This window comes from Neocloeon triangulifer, unplaced genomic scaffold (genome assembly GCF_031216515.1).
Source record: "Neocloeon triangulifer isolate White Clay Creek 2 clone unplaced genomic scaffold, ASM3121651v1 ptg000009l, whole genome shotgun sequence".
NCBI lineage: Eukaryota > Metazoa > Arthropoda > Insecta > Ephemeroptera > Baetidae > Neocloeon > Neocloeon triangulifer.
In genome coordinates, this window is record NW_026775551.1 from 213,316 (window position 1) to 230,576 (window position 17,261).

Consider the following 17,261-nt stretch of genomic DNA (forward strand, 5'->3'; position numbering starts at 1 on the left):
CGCAAAATTAGCTATCTGATTATATCCTTCTATTTTCAATATTCCAATCTCGCTTGCATTCAACCAATGCTCAGTTATCGCTATAAATTGCGGCTTGACTTTCAAAGTTTGAACATAGCTTTCAATAAGAGTAAATTTCTGGGCTGTTCTCATACCCCTAACATTCAGTAACAAAACACTAAACTGCCTCTGAGGTGAAAGTTTTACTTGCTTTTTCTTCTTGTTTTCTAGCGCCACCTGTCCTTTTCGCTGGTTAACTTGTTTTTTGCCGATTTTCTCTTCGTCACAGTGGCTGGCGATGACCTTGGCAGACCTTGACTTCTTGGCTGTTCTTGCATCTTGGCCGTCAGGTTGTCCAGGCTGCGGCGCATTTCTCGAACCTCGTCGATCATTACATCGCGGAACGACAGAACGTCTGGAATCTCGGACAGGACCAATGGTGAGCCATCGGGTATTATTTGAACACCAATTTTTACCCCTTCCTTGGGAGTTTGCCGGGGGGGTCGGTGATCAAAATCAGGTGGGGGCAGCTGGTGTTGGCTACCCCCACCGGCAAAACTTTCCCGACGAATCTCGTCCTGGCTCGTCCTAGTCATATCCTCAGCTCTCTCGGAATTGTCGTCAATAGCCTCCTGGGTCTGGTCAGTCAGTTTCTTAATAAAAGCCTTCACACTTCCTCCTTTTTTGCTCTGAGAAATTAGGGCCTCATCAGCAGCATCCAACATGTCAGGTGAATTAATTGCAAAAATATCACCTTTTTTTGCTACCGCTGGGATGGGTGCAAGGGTTAGAATCGAGGCTGGTGTCCCTGCCGCCGCACAGACCCTCTCAGTCGCCCTTGCAGAGCCACCCGCTGGGGCGACAGTAACATAGGCAGCTTTTAGGGCACTGCCAAGCCCATTGATGTCACCTTGACGTTCCTCGTCTAACTGGCCAAGTTTCTCTCCACGCCTCTCCAGATCTCTCATCAAGCGGTCGCTGGGGGAAAGCTTTTGTTTACCCTTTTCATTAGCCTGGTCATCCTTCAGACTCTTCAGGTACTCCTCAGCGTAAACTCGTTCCGTCTCGTGCTCGTGATGAACATCATTTTGTACCAAGGTTGAGAATGAGTTTTGAGTTCTGACTTTTGCATTGTGTTCGTACCTTTTCGGTGTTGGCTTGCCAGGGGGGTGGTACGTAGTTGGGGGCTGCTGTGGGCAACCCCCTCTGGCCAAACCCGTTGCAACTGGAAGGCACTCAGTCCTGCTCTCAAACCTTCTCCTCTGGGGGGCTGCTTTTGACATTGTGCCCTCAGCTGCAACTCTGCCAACACCTGAAAAACTAGAAGAAGGTAAACAATAAACAATGAACTTGACCTCGACGTCGGCAAATATTTCCAGCAGCTTCGTCTCTGTGAACTCCCAGCTGATTTTGTTGCAGTTACTGCCCAGTGCGGTGATGGCAATTTCCTTCAGCCCTCTAGCAACAACTCGGTCCTTGAGGGCGACCAGGGCATGCAGGTGGTTCAGATAAAAAGCCCCAGGGTTACTGAACTTCGTCTGCTTCGCAAATGGCTTCGACACCAAGTGCCAAATTTCCTTCTTGTGCACCTGTTGTATTCGAATTTCACCCACCTGGAGATTTCTTCCATTCTCAGGGTAACCAGGGTGTCCAAATTTGTCCACCAGTGCGAGTGCTGCTCCACGCGAGTTGCCGAGGTCACCACCAACTAGGTGACAAATGACGTCCTCCACTGCATTCGCGATATTTTGCCTCCTGAATTCCAACTTGCATTTTGCCGATGCAGACCACCATCTACGTTCTCCCAGCTGGACTCCTCTATAATATGCCAGGGCGTCTTTTTCATGGACAGTCCACGCCGACCGTCCATTTGGCTGCCTCCTAATTATATTTCTATTTTGAGCGGTCGAAACGGCCAACTTCAAGGCCGCAACCTCGAGCTGCAGTGACCTCAACGTTTGCAAAATCCAATCCTCGGAGTACTCGCTCACTCGAAGGGTCTGCTGAGGAGTTCGGTGGCCCGTTCTCGCAAAGGAGCGTCGCGGTTGTTGTTGCCTTTGCAGCTGCATTCCATTTGCCGTCCGATTTTCAACCGACGATATACTAGCCATTCAGCAAAAATTTCCCTTGCCTTCACTCGCAGTACAACAGGGACCCTTTCTAAACCGACTCCACTCAGAAGTGATAGATAACTCTCTCAGAAAACTGAATTTATTAATCAAAACTATTTGAAAAAACAAAATTTACACGTCACTCTCAAAGGGGGGCGTGCCTCTCCTTCGAGTTTGCTGATGTTGACGGCGGAGGTCGGGTGCCAGGCGGGCAGTCCGAAGGTCATGATGGGTTTGACCAGCGACTGGTAGGCCATCCTTTTGACCCTGGGGGTGCACCCTTGCAAATTTCTGGCTGCGAAACTGAGGGTTTGCGCCGCCTTTGCCTTCACGGTGTCGGTGTGGACGTTCCAGCTCAGATCACGGGACAGGTGGACGCCGAGGAGGCGCTGGCAGTCGACGTACTCGAGGACGGCGCTGTTGATGGTGTACTTGAAAAAGAGGCGGTTTTGGGAGTGGGTGATGTCCATCATCTTGCACTTTTTGGCGTTGAGGGCCATGCCGTTGTTGTCGCACCAGATCTGCATGGCGTCCAGGTCTGCCTGCAGACCGTCCACGTCGTCGTCTGATTCGATGACTCGGGACAGGGTGGCGTCGTCCGCGTATTGGTGCAATTTTGTTTTTGCAGACTTGGGCAGGTCGGCGACAAAGACGTTGAAGAGCAAGGGGCCGAGCACACTGCCCTGGATGACCCCGGAGGGCACCTCGGACGGCTCGGAGCTCTCGCCATTGAACCGGACAAACTGGGTGCGGCCGACCAAGAACGACTCGCACCACTCGAGCAGCTGCCCTTGGACTCCGTAGTGCTCCAACTTGGAGAGGAGGCGCTGATGCGGCACTTTGTCAAAGGCCTTGGACCAGTCGAGGAACACGCAGTGGATGTGCGCGCCGCTCTTCTTGTCCAGCGCCGCCGTCCACGAGTCAACGGCGCCGGTGAGCAGGGTGGTGCACGAGCGGCGCCGGCGGAAGCCATGCTGGGTGGGGGGGATGACGTTGGTGAACTCAAGGAACTCTCCCAACCGGTCTCGAACAAAACGCTCCAGCGTCTTGCCGACCAGGGAGGTGATGCTGATCGGACGGTAGTTGTTGAAGTCTCTCTTGCTGCCGTCCTTGTGGATTGGGGTGACCGCCGCCACTTTCCACTCGGTCGCAAGGCCTTGGGAGAGCGACTTGTTGAAGACGTGGGCGAGCGAGACGCAGATGGCGGTGGCGGCGTTCTTGAGCAGGACGGCCGGGACACCGTCCGGTCCTGCAGTGGTGTTGGCTTTGGTGGCGCGCAGCAGCGTGTGCACCTCGGCCGGCGTGCAGGTCAGCTCGGTGAGCGTCGGCTGCTCGGCAGTGGCGTTGGGCGCCGTTCTCCGGAGAAAAGGGAAAATGTTGTCAGCGCTTGAAAAGTTGCTTTTGAAAACCTCGTTGAAGCGCGCCGCCACTTCTTTGGGGTCGGAAATGGTAACTCGGCCGACGTCAAAACTGGCAGCGTCGTTCGGGACGGTGGCCTTCGACTTGATGTACTGCCAGAGGAACTTGGAGCCGTCGGCGCCGCGGCCCAGGCGCCACATCCAGTTGTCTTTGGCCGTCCGGAGGGCCGCCTGCGTCGCCCTTCTTGCGGCCAGGTAGGCGTCTCTGGAGTCCTTGGACTTTGAGTCTCGCCAGGTAGCAAAAAGGGTGTCCCTGATTTATATTTGATATTTTTTGACTTTCTGAAAAGGTCTCAGTGAAACTTATGAAGACCCTACGTTTTCACATTTTTCAATAAATTCCAAGTCGTATATTTATTGGTACCTGACGATATATGTCGATTTTTATGATCGGACTTAGAATTAAAAATTAAAAATATGAGGTACTTGGTACTTATAAATATTTTTTTTGACTTTCTGAAAAGGTCTCAGTGACACTTATGAAGACCGTACGTTTTCACATTTTTTTCAATGAATTCCAAGTCGTATATTTATTGGTACCTGACGATATATGTCGATTTTTATGATCGGACTTAAAATTAAAAATTCAAAATATGAGGTACTTGGTAGTTATAAATATTTTTTTTGACTTTCTGAAAAGGTCTCAGTGACACTTATGAAGACCCTACGTTTTCACATTTTTTTCAATGAATTCCAAGTCGTATATTTATTGGTACCTGACGATATATGTCGATTTTTATGATCGGACTTAGAATTAAAAATTAAAAATATGAGGTACTTGGTACTTATAAATATTTTTTTTGACTTTCTGAAAAGGTCTCAGTGACACTTATGAAGACCCTACGTTTTCACATTTTTTTCAATGAATTCCAAGTCGTATATTTATTGGTACCTGACGATATATGTCGATTTTTATGATCGGACTTGGACAACACCTCCTCCTTGTTTGTTGTCTGGAATCGCTGGAGGAGGATTCTGATTGACAACAGGATTTGGCGTTCCACTCCCTGCGGAGTTATATTGAGAACCTTGAGATTCGTCTCCTTCCATATTTGAAGATCAATCAAAAACCTGAATTTAATCAGATCCCGGCCGAGCCCCCAATTCTGTAACGCGCGACCGTGTCTCACCTAAACACAAGTGCCTAGGGTATTGCTAAGGCTGCTAGCTAGACTAACAAAGAGACAGACGACCGCTCGCACAGGTGGTTTTTGATTATCTTAATAAAATGCTAATTCCAAATTAACAGAGTCCTCGGGCTTTGCTTTTCCTAACGGATGGTAATTGGGTGCGACAATTACCTAGAAAGAAGCTAATTGAAGATCGGTTTGTGTCTAGGGGATTTTTATGATTCTCTAACCACTTCTTTCTATTAAGAATTCCAAGCAACAAAGCAGCCCTTAATCAAATCTAGCAAAATCAATCCTTGATTTATTCGGTCCTTCTTTATCAGTCAAAGGCTCCGATGACAATATTGACAGTGCCACGGTTCCCTAAAGCAGAACTCAAATAAAAGGAATTGATATTTGGTAATCCTCTTTTATCAGTCAAAGGCGCCGATGACAATCTTGACAATGCCACGGTTCCCTAAAAAATAATACACCAAAGTACGACTCTTTTCCAACTCAGAGACAGTATTAATTCTAATTCTCTTATTCACACAAACTTTGCTATTTACACCTGTAGCGACTCTGCCGATGACGCAACATACGAACTCAGAATAACAACGCAACTCATTCAGTCAACCAGCGGCTCCCCGCCTAGCCCACTCGGCTACGACGCCCACCTTCGCGGCGAATACAACAACACAGCGGATCGAGCCTATGTGGCCACATACTTTTCGATCCAAATCTTACATTGGTGCCCAGAACCCGTGCACTGCAGTCCGAGACACGCCTCCTGCAGGAACCGGCGACCGTTCATCTAACAATCAACACGACATCTACCGGCAACACCGCATCAACTCCTCGGCCTCTGTCAACCACGGCGCAGCAGGTTTGGGGGTGCCTCCGCCACGACACGCTCACCCACGCAAGAAGTTGCCGACGACGCCCTCTGCGCTCCGCTTCTTGGGGGGGACTTGATGTAGCGACTCTGCCGATGACGCAACATACGAACTCAGAATAACAACGCAACTCATTCAGTCAACCAGCGGCTCCCCGCCTAGCCCACTCGGCTACGACGCCCACCTTCGCGGCGAATACAACAACACAGCGGATCGAGCCTATGTGGCCACATACTTTTCGATCCAAATCTTACACACCTCTATACTGTGTATATAATATTCTGATCAATTATTCCAATTATTGCCTACCCAGGCTGACGGGATTTTATCTTAAACAATATCTGTCAAATGAAACACCTGCCGCTATCAATCATGAAGGTGCTCAATCGAGACTTGAGCCACCGATTCACCGACTTCAAGCGTGTTATGTTGGTGACTACTGTATATATTGTACTGTTGGTAACACTGTAATAAAGGTTAGAATTATCTTGGAACCCGAACCGACCGGACGTGTTATTCCGTTCTCCGCACTCTACAAGCGGCCAGAGGCCGCCAGGGCCGGCAAGTGGCCGCCCTTGTAACACCTCAAAAACAGGCCACCTCCAGACGTAACAAATGGCGACGAGGAAAAACTAATTTCGGTGAAGGAGGAAGAGGTGAGTGGAGCGAGAAAAGTGCGAGAACGGCGACCACGTGCAGCGTGTGGTGATTCCCCAAAATTGGCTTGGGTTGGTGTCCGGAGGCGGACCTGTCCGGCACCAAAAGAGACCTCGAAGGAGCCAACGAAGAGTTTCCGGCGGGAGGAAAGTCGGGCAAGAAGAAATTCTCCGCGTGAGGCTGCGAAAAGCCGGGCGTTACATCAGCCAAAAACGAGGTGAGCGTCAGCAGACATTTTCAAGTCGAGGCGGCCAGCCGGCCAAGTGTGAAAGTCGGTTCGGCCAGAGATAACGATCAAGAGACCCGCGGCCCAGAGTGTTTTTGCGAGCAAAGTCGCAGCGGCAAGAGAAGGGTGAGCAGAGTCACCTGCCGCAGAGTACGAAGCGTGACAGCCGTTCCTCGGACAAGGGAAGAGGACGGTGTGTGTCGGGGCGTCAGGGAAGGGCGTCGCCGAAAAGGGTCAGAGTGCGACCCAGTGAAGAGCTCTCCCAGGGTGGGAAGCTCACCGTGTTCGTCACCTTCAAGAAAAAGGGCCAGAAGGGAAAGGAGGAAGGAGGACTTGGGCTCGTCATCGTGAGTTTGAGTGGAGAGAGACCACGAGCCAAGTCTTGTCTTTAAGTGCAGAGTCTGCTGAGCGCAAAGAAAGCAAGAAAGAGGAAAGAGAAGGGCGAGATTGAGTCCAGGGAAAACCAGCGGCCACCAGACAGAGGACGTGTGGCGCTGTCGTTCAGACGAGAGAGACGCCAGGAGGAGGCAGCCTCCTTCTCTGGCCAACGTGTGAGTGACTCGGAGGGTGCAACCGCATCCTCGAGCCTTCGACCTGAGTTGAGGGGATCTCCTCAGGGGTCGTTTAAGAAGTGCCAGGCGAACAAGAGCCTGAGGTGAAAATTCCTGAGACGAGGAGGAGAGAAAAGAAGAAAATCAGCAACTGGAATTTCAGGCCGTATCCAGATTGCGTGAACATTTTTCGGTGAAATTAAGTTCAGTGAATATTTGAAATTGAGAATGATTTTTAAGAGTTCTGAGTTGAGAAAGTTTAGAGCAAATTTGAAAATTCAAAAGTTGAAAGTAAATTCAAAGTTTCTAGTAAATTTCAAAAGTGCAAAATTTGTAGTTCCAATTCAAGAGTGAATTTAAAGTAGTTCTCAAATTGCATTTTTGAAACCAAATTCTTGTGCATTAATTCTCACAAATTGGAATTATTGATTGATGGATTGATGGCATGACATCTTCTTAATTGTCTTAAAATAAAATAATTGAGTTTTTATCTTAGGCGGGAGATGTTATGTTGGTGACTACTGTATATATTGTACTGTTGGTAACACTGTAATAAAGGTTAGAATTATCTTGGAACCCGAACCGACCGGACGTGTTATTCCGTTCTCCGCACTCTACAAGCGGCCAGAGGCCGCCAGGGCCGGCAAGTGGCCGCCCTTGTAACACCTCAAAAACAGGCCACCTCCAGACGTAACAAAGCGCCTATCAAAAGTATGCAATTTCCGCTCAATAGCTTGAGCCAATTACACCTTAACTATTGAGATATTCTACCTGATTGCAGATTAAGTTCAATATCCCACTTAATAAACTTAAGTAGATAAATTTCACTCAATCAACACCTAACAGCAAGGCTGGTAAAAAGTCCTTCACGAATGAAGTCTCTTATCCACCAATTTAATCTGATCTATGAATTTAATCTATAGCCAAAATAACACTCAATACGACTTGAATCTCTCTCGGCTCCTCTGACAACAATTGCTAATTTACGCTTAATAAACTTAAGCCAATCAAGCAATTGATCTAAGCTGACGAAATGCTGTTTACGTTCAATGAACTTGAACCAACAAGCAGTGATCCGGAATGGAATGCTTAGCTCCTTGGCCAGAGAGGTCCCACTCTCGATCTGCTCTGCCTGAGCTCCAAGCACCGAACACCGAATGAATCTAGCCGGCTGAGCTGGCCTTTTTATACCAGCAGATCGGCTGGTCAGAATCTTCTAGAGGGAGAGTGATGCGCGCGCCACTTTGTTCTCCCTCACTCACTCTCTCCCTACGGAATGTGATCACGGTGCTGCCTGGTGGCGATTTTGCTGAACTTCAAAAACCGGTGTTAATTTTCAAACCGGTATGCTATTTTCAACCGGTTATTTTGCCTCGAAATCTTTTGATCAAATCAGATTTATTTACACTTTTGCTGTAAAACAAGCCATAATGGCTACAAAGTTGCAAATTAAATTTAATTTTGTTAAAAGCAAGAAACTCATCAAGAAAATAATAATGTACAATTTCCTGCTTGAATTTCAAAAATCCGTCAATAACTTTTCAAGTATTTGAATTAAATTGATTTCCAATTTTTATTTCCATTCTCATTTGCATATTTGTTCAAATCTCAGAAGGGAGGTGTTGTGAGCCCTCTAGCGGCAGACAAATAATTTATTAATAAATTACTTGAGTCTTGATTTTCCTGCAAGAACACGAGTTGTTTCACTTTGGAAGTCCAAGAGATTTAGTGAAAAAGTCAGGGTAAAACCCTCAAGGGCCATACAGTTAAAGGGCCATGGCCGCTCTCGCGGCCGCTGACGGCTGACGGCGTTGGACGTTGGACTATAAGCGCGATGCTTTCTTCTCTTGTTTTTGCGGTAAGGCCGGTAAGGTTCAACTTTCAGCTTTGTTATGTTGGTGACAAATGTATATATTGTACCGTTGGTAACACTGTAATAAATCCAGAATTATCTTGGAACCCGAGTCCCGAACCGACCGGACGTGTTATTCCGTTCTCCGCACTCTACGAGCGGCCAGTGGCCGCCAGGGCCGGCAAGTGGCCGCCCTTGTAACACCTCAAAAACAGGCCACCTCCAGACGTAACAAGCTTCTTGCGAGCAACTAATTTGCTGCGTATAGCTTGGACACTCGTTAGGGCGGCTGGACAGAGCTCGGACAGTATGCTGGTGAGATTATTTCGATTATGATTAATTTTTAAATTTATTATTACATTATTTCCGGTGTTTTTAACACATATTTTCGCCTTTTTTCCCACCGATTATCGGTGCTTTTAACCCACTTCTTTTTAATTATTTTTTGATTGTTCGATTCTCTCAGATTTTCTGATTGTTTAACAACAACAATCACTAAGGTTCAAATTCTTAAATAGTCAGGCGTTCATTCTTTTATCTGACACATTCTAACGGTCAAATCAAAATTCTTTCACCATCACCATTTACAAAAATTTTCCCAGTTTTCAATCTCAAGGCCTAACCATGATGACTGCTGACGATGTCGTCGCCGACGAGCAAGCCCATATGGAGTCGTGCCTCGCTTTTCCTAGGCTTCTGGAGAACTTCCCGGGCCAGTTCGAAAACATGTTCGTTTCGGACGATTTCGACAGCGTCACAAAATTCGTGAATTCACTCTCTATCAAAGAGATGTTTGTCCTGCTCTTCTGCCACTTCGGAGAGAGTTCAAAGTGCCGCTTCACGGAATGTAAGAATAATTTTTATTTTTTTATTAAAAATTTTGTTCTTAGATTGTATTGATTTATTTTTTGTGTACCTAATATGAAATATGAATGTAATTTTTTTTTACAGCAATCTACCAGCTCCGAAAGAGTTACCTTGAGGCCTTTGAAAACTGCTCGCGAATGGCTTACGTCGACTTCCAGCACACCATATCCCCAAATTTAAATGGCTTTACTGCTAAAACCATCAATACCATCAAAGCAGGCATGTTTGAAACCTTAGAGGGCCACACCCTCTCGACCCTGCTGGTGGTTAGTGGCCAGAGGATTGATTTGAGAAGAGATTATGGTAAAATTACTTTTATTTTTTTTCTTGCATAATTGAGCACATATTATTTATTTACAGGCAAGGGCGAGTTGATCCGCATATGTTGTTTGTCTTTCTACAAATCATCCTCTCTGACTGATCTGCCATCTTCGAACAGCGATTTCAAAAACATGAAACTGGAGGAGTCGATCCCTGTCATCAAGAACGAATTTCAAGGAATACTCAAATCCCTCAGCCAATCCATTGACGATAAATTCAACTTTATTGAACAAAGCGTGCTCCAAAAGGCCAAGGACGACAGTACAGCTGCTCTGCTCAGGGTGAAAGAAGCCCAGCATAGCAGGAGGCCGAAAAGAAAGGTACGAGAGGAAGCCGAGCTCAAAAAGTACTTTGATTCGAACCGGAATGATTCACCTGGCTACAACCGGAAAAGGCGAAGACTTTAAAGTCTCGGATTTCGAAAGTAACATAATGAAATGATATGGAGTTTGAAATGTGTTGCGTGGCATAGTCCTTGTAGTTGACCAGGGTAAAAAGGCAGAGAAATTGAAAATTCGGATTATTGCTATTTATTGTCCAAGTAATCCTGATAACTTGTGCATGGACCAATTTTAGTAATATGGAAAATACTATAGAGCAGTTCCTAGACCCTGAGGGTGAACTAATTATATAAGGCGATTAGAATGTTAACTTGGACCCAAAATGTTCGAACCTGGAAGTAATTAAATTTTTGGATCTAATGGGTGACTACGAGTTATCCCTGAATTTTCAATTTCAAATATTCTTTATTTTGTTAAGCATTAATATGCAGTAGCAATAATACTTTTTAAAATAAGTCAAGATACACAGCATTATTTAAACGATAAAATTCGTTTAAGTTATAGAATTGGTGTTGAAGTACAAAAGTTTTCACTTCCTTCACTAGTTCCTCGTCATTTTCGAGGGTTTTCATGTTTTTTGGCAGCGCATGATTTTTGGGATCATATAATCAGGGTTTTCTACAGACATTTTGAGAGCAATATTATTCATGTTCATGATGACGAGGGGTTAATTGTCCTAATTAAGCTGATTTTTATATTGAAATAATGCTTTTTCTTAAATTAATTAAATATGCTATTTTATTAACTCAAATATTAACTACAAAATCCACTTCTTTGGACTCTATATAAGAAATGTAAAGATGTCAATATTGGTTGATCAGTTATTATTTTAATTCTATAATTTATTATAAATAAAATATTAAGCTATTTGAGTAAATGTATAATGTTTTGTTTATTATTTGCTTGTTAATAAAAATTGATAATCATAATGACCTGTTGTAAAGGCAAATTGGAGATGTACTATATATGTCTAATGCAATAAATCTTGATCTAATCTAATCTAATTGCTGATGATTAATTATTTTGGCACTTTAGTCAGGCTTAAACTTAACGTTTTATTCTATTCGCTTCTTAAATCAAATTCATTATTATTTTATTTTTTTTTTTAACAAATCAATCAAAATCAATAAAGATAAATATATTTGCCTTTATTTAATGCTTTCAGAAAAATTTGTTTTTGATAATTTCAACTTAGACAATAATCTTATTTTTATTTCGTCTTCCGATACATTATTCTTTTCAATTCAGCGGTTGCAAAAGAGTCAAAAGAAATTTGAAGTACATTTTATTTCAGCAAATATTGTAGGTTATGTCTATGTCAAAAATTTGTCATGCTGCTGGCTGAGGATTTTCCCCGAGGATTTAGCGTCCAAGAAGAGACCGTTGACTTCAGCGACATCGTCTTTGGTAATGGCAGAGTGGCCGCCAACTTTTGCCACCAGAGCAGCAGGCGTCAACAGTTGAACTGCGTACCTGAGGGTGGCCCTGGTGCCAATTTCTGAAAGAGCTTTCAGAGCGTCCTCGTCCAGCGCCAGGTTCTCTGTGTTGGCGCGCAAGGCAATGATCTGTTCCATCTCTGGTCTCGAGTACGGAAGGGTCCTGATAACCAGCAATCGGTCAAGCAAATCCAATGGAATGCCATGAGGAGCAAAGATGTCTTCAGTACCTCTGCGGACAAATTATAAATAAATGATTATGAAAAATATTTGATATTTACATTAAACCAAGATTTACATATATTGTTGACAAAAATCAAATAAACAAAATTACCTAACAAGACAGCGTCCCCTATTAGTAGCAAAAACAACGATGGGAGCAATGACGCTTTCTAAAGCTCTGTGGAGGTAAGTGAAACACTCGATGTCTAGCATGTGCACTTCGTCGATGAAAAGAACACCAGGAATCAACTCGGCTATGCCTTGCTCAATATATTTATTAACCACCGTATTGATTTCAATCCTCAATTTATCTGAAAATGGCAAAATACAGTAATTCATTTATAAATAAATTCAAATTATTGATTAACCTGTGATCTCCAGTTTCTTGGGCTTCATTAGCTGACCCATGAGGGACAAAATGTCCTGACCACCCTGTGGCCTTGCGTTGGCTGTGTCGAGGTCGTGGAGGGTGACGTCGTTGACAACTTCTCTCTTTTTGTGCACGTCTCCCTTAGGAAGAGGCACATATTCTTCTGCCTCTAAGTCAAATTCAGTTGCATAGGAGTCGGACCTTCCTTGTCTTTTAACAGATCCTGAGTTGGCTTCTATGTAAATAACGTCTCCAACCTAAAATAAAATAAATGTAGCACACTTAAAGATATTATTATTCAGTTTTGTAATATACCTCAACTTTCTCCTTCTGCAGTCCTTCATAGATTGAAGGGTCAAGTTTCAATTGCTTGGATCCCTTGACAGTTTTTAAACCAATTATGACATGGCTTATGCTCTTTCCATAACCTGAAGAAGTATAATATATAATTAATTTGATAATGTGTTTTGATAAAAAATTTCACACCAGCAGAAGGAGCATCCGTTTCAACAGGAGTGAGTTCTGTGACTTCTCCCTCGTAAACTTCTTTAGTTTCCTTAATTCGCAGGCCAATGGCTCGTCTGAAATTTTCCATTAGCACTTCCGTCTTTTTCACCTCGGAGCTGTATACCTCGCTGCCAACCATTGGACAGAACGGAACCTGCAGGTATAGAAAAATTTATACATGAGAAATTGTAAATTTAATTTGTTATAAATTATAATTATTGTATGTTGAATGTACTTTAGATCCCAACTCGGCTGCCATGGCGACGGCGATGGCAGTCTTGCCAGTGCCTGGAGGTCCTGCAAGCAGGACGGCGCGTCCGGCCAGTTTCTTGAATCTGATCATTTCGACGACGATGCCGGCCGCCTCTCGGGCAGCCTCCTGTCCGACAAAGCCGCTGCCCGTTCGCAGGGCGCCGCCCGACTCATCCAGTCCGAGGGCTTTGACATGAGAATGGGCTGAAATTCTCTGCACCTTTGCAGTACTCTTGACTTCTTCAATCTTCATTTCGGCAGAAAAATAAGCGTGAAATTTGCAACAACACGCGTGCCACTATCAGTTTGTTTGTTGTTAGGCGTCCGTGTGTTGCGTTCGCGTTGTTTTAAAGTTTTTAGACGTTTGAGTTTGATTATGGACATTAGAAGCTGGATTGGTCGAGACGCCATTTTTTCATTTCAAGACCCCAGGCCGCCCGGGGTCTTGAAACCGAAAAATGGCGTCTCGACCAATCCAGCTTCTAATGTCCATAAGTTTGATCGATATTCACGTCAGCTGAGTCAGCTCCCTTGAATTGACGAAGACCTCCTTGAATTTTGAATCGACCGCGAACCGGTATTGATTCGAATGGTACCGGTAAAAAGCAGCCAATCACAATGCATGGTCAGACATTCCATTATTTCCATTAGCCAACCACCGACCACCGACGCACCGGCGTCATACCAACCAAGGAATACCAACGCTGTTGCCAACGCTGGTTTCCATTCCATTTTCCATTCCGGTGCCGCACCGCAAAAAAGAACTTGTTGGTTTGGTTCCTTGGTTTGGTTGGTAACTTTGGTTCTTGTTCAATTCCATCCAATCATCCATATATATATTATTCCATATCCATATTCCATCTTCCATTCGTTACCGTTTTCCGTTTACGTACTTGTACTATAACTATTCGTACTTCACGCTTCACGAGTTCACGTAGTTGTAGTTCTTCACGTCAGCTGCAACGATGTATGGAGGGAAACGAGCAAGGCCTAAATCTCACGAAAATTCCCAGGAATTGGATGAAAATGCGTGCCCAAACGCCACGTAAGTATTCCAATCATTCCAATGGATGAGCTGAATTTTTATGGATGTTGAATTATTCCTCTGGAAGGCAAGAACTTAGTTTTCAAATCGTGACCTTCGCCAACTGTAAGATGGCTGTTTTCGAGCGGCAAAATCTTGGCATTTATTTTTACGTCTCCTTCGCTTGGGAAAGAGAAGAAATTTTATTTTCTATCGCCATATTAAAGAAAACAAACCTTATTACTGGATTTATGCCGCTCTGTAAATTTTAGATTCGTTTTAAAAAAATTTCAGACCTATAAATCGAAGCGCGCCAACTCACAGCTTCCATTCTTAACGTTCACTCGTCTGACTCGATGCCACGCGAATTTTAATTTGTACTTTTACTTTTATTTCAAATTTAAAACAAATCTGAATCAGAAATTAATACATACATATGCTTTGTAACTTAACTGTGCTAAGTTAAAAAATTAATTTTTAAAAATTTCTCTTCCAGGAAGAAAAGGAGGACAGATAAGGACTTTGATGTGATAGGAGATAAAAGACTTGAATTGGATGATCTTACAAGCAACTTTTCTGAAGATGATGAAAGCACCTACACAGACAGTGATGACTCAATTCCTCTTCACAGGAGCGATCATTCCCCTAAAAAGAAAAGGCCCAGTTCGCCTCCATCCAACCACAATGATAATAATGCTAAAATGCTCTCCACACCGGACAACAAATATGTCCTCAACGATTGCATTCAAAAGAATTGTAACTTTTCAATTGCATTATGTCAATATCTACAATTATTTTTTTCAAGGCCACTTCAACAAACTCTCCGATGAAATGATGCTGTCAATTTTCTTGTGGCTGCCCAAGGTGCAGTTAAGCCGGGTGGCTTTGGTTTGCAAGCGTTGGAGGTGCATTGCCTATGATGACACTCTTTGGGGCCGTCTGGACCTTAACAACAAAAGTCTGCACCCAAGAAACTTAGAACATGTGCTTAAAAGAGGAGTCCTTGTCCTTAGACTGACTGGCGCCATCGTAAGCTTCTTGAAAAGTGAAATTTCGAAACCTAGTTTTTCACATTTTTTTAATCACTTCTAGATTCCAAGTCCTGTGATCAAACCCAACAGCTCTTACCTTCCACTCAATTTTGTGAGCAAAATCCAGTATTTGGACCTAACTATGGCTCAGATTTCTGATGAAGGTAAATTTTAAGAATGATGGTGCGAAAAAAACGTTATATTTTTTACTTTTAGGCCTTGCTGAATTATTGAAAACTTGTCGTCATTTACGCAAACTCAGTCTGGAAAACTGTCCCCTCAACCAAGCTGTCTGTGAGCAAATTGGCCATAATGTGGAATTGGAAGTACTTAACTTGACCAGTGCCACGGGCCTAAAATCAAATGGGTTGGAGGCGATTCTTGCCTGCTGCACCAAACTCTATGCACTTAACGTGGCCTGGACAGCCATGGATCAAGAGACTCTCAACACTCTTTCAGTAACTCTATCCCAGTCCATCAAGTATCTGAACGTTGCTGGCTGTAGAAAAAATCTTTCTGATGATCGTATGTTTACGAAGGACGCTTTATGAATTGAATTTAATACCCTGTGAATTTTCAGATGTCAAGAAAGTGATTGAGAAGTGCCCTAATTTGGAAGAACTTGACTTAAGTGATTGCACGAACTTGACCTCTGTCACTCTGGAATGCATAATTGCTAAACTTGATAAACTGGAACACCTTTCTCTGAGCCGCTGCTACAACATGGCTAACTCAAACTTCAAATCGTTGGAGAAAATGGAGTCTTTGGATTACCTCGAGTTGTTCGGGGTATTGCATGACTCTGTGCTCAATGCTCTAACAAATGATATGGAGACGATTAGCATAAATCATTTTCCCTTCTCCTCTATTGCTCGTCCCACAACTGGCTACCGCAGAACAAGTCTTTGGGGCTTACGAGTTCGTGACTGATAAACCAAAACTTTGCTTCCACTGCCTGTGACACCAAATAGAGGTAAATTGTTAAAAAAAAAATGTGGATTTGAGCAATGTACCTCATATCAAAAAGCATATCCTGTTCTTTTGGTGCCAGAATATTATATTCGCAGATTGATTGTTATGTTCGACTGAATCGTGTCAAAATATTTCACAAATGAAACACGAAAGATTTACTTTGGTCCACTTGTTCTACTTTTTAGGATGCTGAAGGATCAAACTTGGTTCTCAAAATTGGCTTTCAGTTGGTTAAATATTGAGCAGAGAAAAAAATTGAGTGGCTCTTAAGAAGTAAAATATATAAGAATAATAAAGCTACGCTACTTGTATACCATTAAAAAAGCAAAAAAAGGTTAGTAAAAATAATTAATGCTCAATAGAATTCAGCACTGATTCCAGGCTGATTTTCATAAATGTGTTCCTTTGTTAGTTGCCAAAAGAGCATCATTCTGCTAAAAGAAACACGCTTATATTGTAATTGTTATGTGGTATATAATGCTTAACAAAATAAAGAAATCTTGTGGGGGTTTAGTTTTTAATGCACTGTACAAACTGCTCCTGAAAAACCAATTTTTACATAATCCTCAACCATAAATCACCTTCCTTTATCTAAAAAGAATTTGGTTAAGGCAATATAGACTTTTCAATTCTTTCATATTGTTTCATATGGATTTACAGTAAAAAACTTATGGACACTAGATTATTTCAGAAATCAGAAAAAGTTGATAATTAAACAATAAAAATTACATGGAAACTTTGTCATCGAAACCCCCAAATATTAACGCTTTGAGGAGGATAAATTTGATTCTACTTTAAGTCCAGTGCCAGAAACATGTCTACTTCCAGAAACTTGGAATATGGCTAGTAACTATTTTTTGAAAACCTATTATCGAAAATGAATATTGTACATATTTTTGTGATTACTTAATTGAGTTACGATTTATTTGAGTGGCCAAACCGGCAACAAAATTTTGCGATACTGCTGTTATGGGAGTTAAAGAATAAAACCACCTTGGGAAGTGAACCGCCAACTTTGAAATTTGTATTTTCTGCCCAGTTTTAGCTTCTAAATTGACATGCTATTTTCTTGTGGAGGCCACAATATGCAAATCCGAC

General features: G+C 43.3%; 3 protein-coding genes across 6 annotated transcripts; 2 read left to right on the forward strand and 1 right to left on the reverse strand.

Annotated features, from left to right (window-relative positions):
• The first annotated feature begins 8,661 nt into the window (after positions 1 to 8,661).
• Positions 8,662 to 11,353, forward strand: LOC132195273 (uncharacterized). Of its 3 annotated transcripts, none has more exons than XM_059617171.1 (5): positions 8,662 to 8,835; positions 8,915 to 9,135; positions 9,437 to 9,667; positions 9,772 to 9,990; positions 10,048 to 11,353. In XM_059617171.1, exons 3-5 carry the CDS (start codon positions 9,445 to 9,447, stop codon positions 10,413 to 10,415), a joined length of 810 nt encoding a protein of 269 aa, XP_059473154.1. In that variant the 5' UTR covers positions 8,662 to 8,835; positions 8,915 to 9,135; positions 9,437 to 9,444; the 3' UTR covers positions 10,416 to 11,353. The 3 variants fall into 3 exon arrangements, with proteins under 3 accessions (XP_059473154.1, XP_059473152.1, XP_059473153.1); XM_059617169.1 differs by having other exon boundaries at positions 8,666 to 8,835; positions 9,423 to 9,667; XM_059617170.1 differs by having other exon boundaries at positions 8,667 to 8,826; positions 9,423 to 9,667.
• A 127-nt stretch (positions 11,354 to 11,480) lies between these two features.
• On the reverse strand, positions 11,481 to 13,509 carry LOC132195271 (ruvB-like 1). Its single transcript, XM_059617168.1, has 6 exons — positions 13,120 to 13,509; positions 12,864 to 13,038; positions 12,693 to 12,805; positions 12,376 to 12,634; positions 12,120 to 12,318; positions 11,481 to 12,017 (listed from the first exon to the last, which is right to left on the reverse strand). Exons 1-6 carry the CDS (start codon positions 13,387 to 13,389, stop codon positions 11,663 to 11,665), a joined length of 1,371 nt encoding a protein of 456 aa, XP_059473151.1. The 5' UTR covers positions 13,390 to 13,509; the 3' UTR covers positions 11,481 to 11,662.
• A 427-nt stretch (positions 13,510 to 13,936) lies between these two features.
• Positions 13,937 to 17,187, forward strand: LOC132195122 (S-phase kinase-associated protein 2). Of its 2 annotated transcripts, XM_059616893.1 has the most exons (7): positions 13,937 to 14,181; positions 14,657 to 14,916; positions 14,966 to 15,189; positions 15,253 to 15,355; positions 15,408 to 15,716; positions 15,772 to 16,164; positions 16,349 to 17,187. In XM_059616893.1, exons 1-6 carry the CDS (start codon positions 14,102 to 14,104, stop codon positions 16,119 to 16,121), a joined length of 1,326 nt encoding a protein of 441 aa, XP_059472876.1. In that variant the 5' UTR covers positions 13,937 to 14,101; the 3' UTR covers positions 16,122 to 16,164; positions 16,349 to 17,187. The 2 variants fall into 2 exon arrangements, with proteins under 2 accessions (XP_059472876.1, XP_059472875.1); XM_059616892.1 differs by having other exon boundaries at positions 13,938 to 14,181; positions 15,772 to 17,187.
• Positions 17,188 to 17,261: the final 74 nt, after the last annotated feature.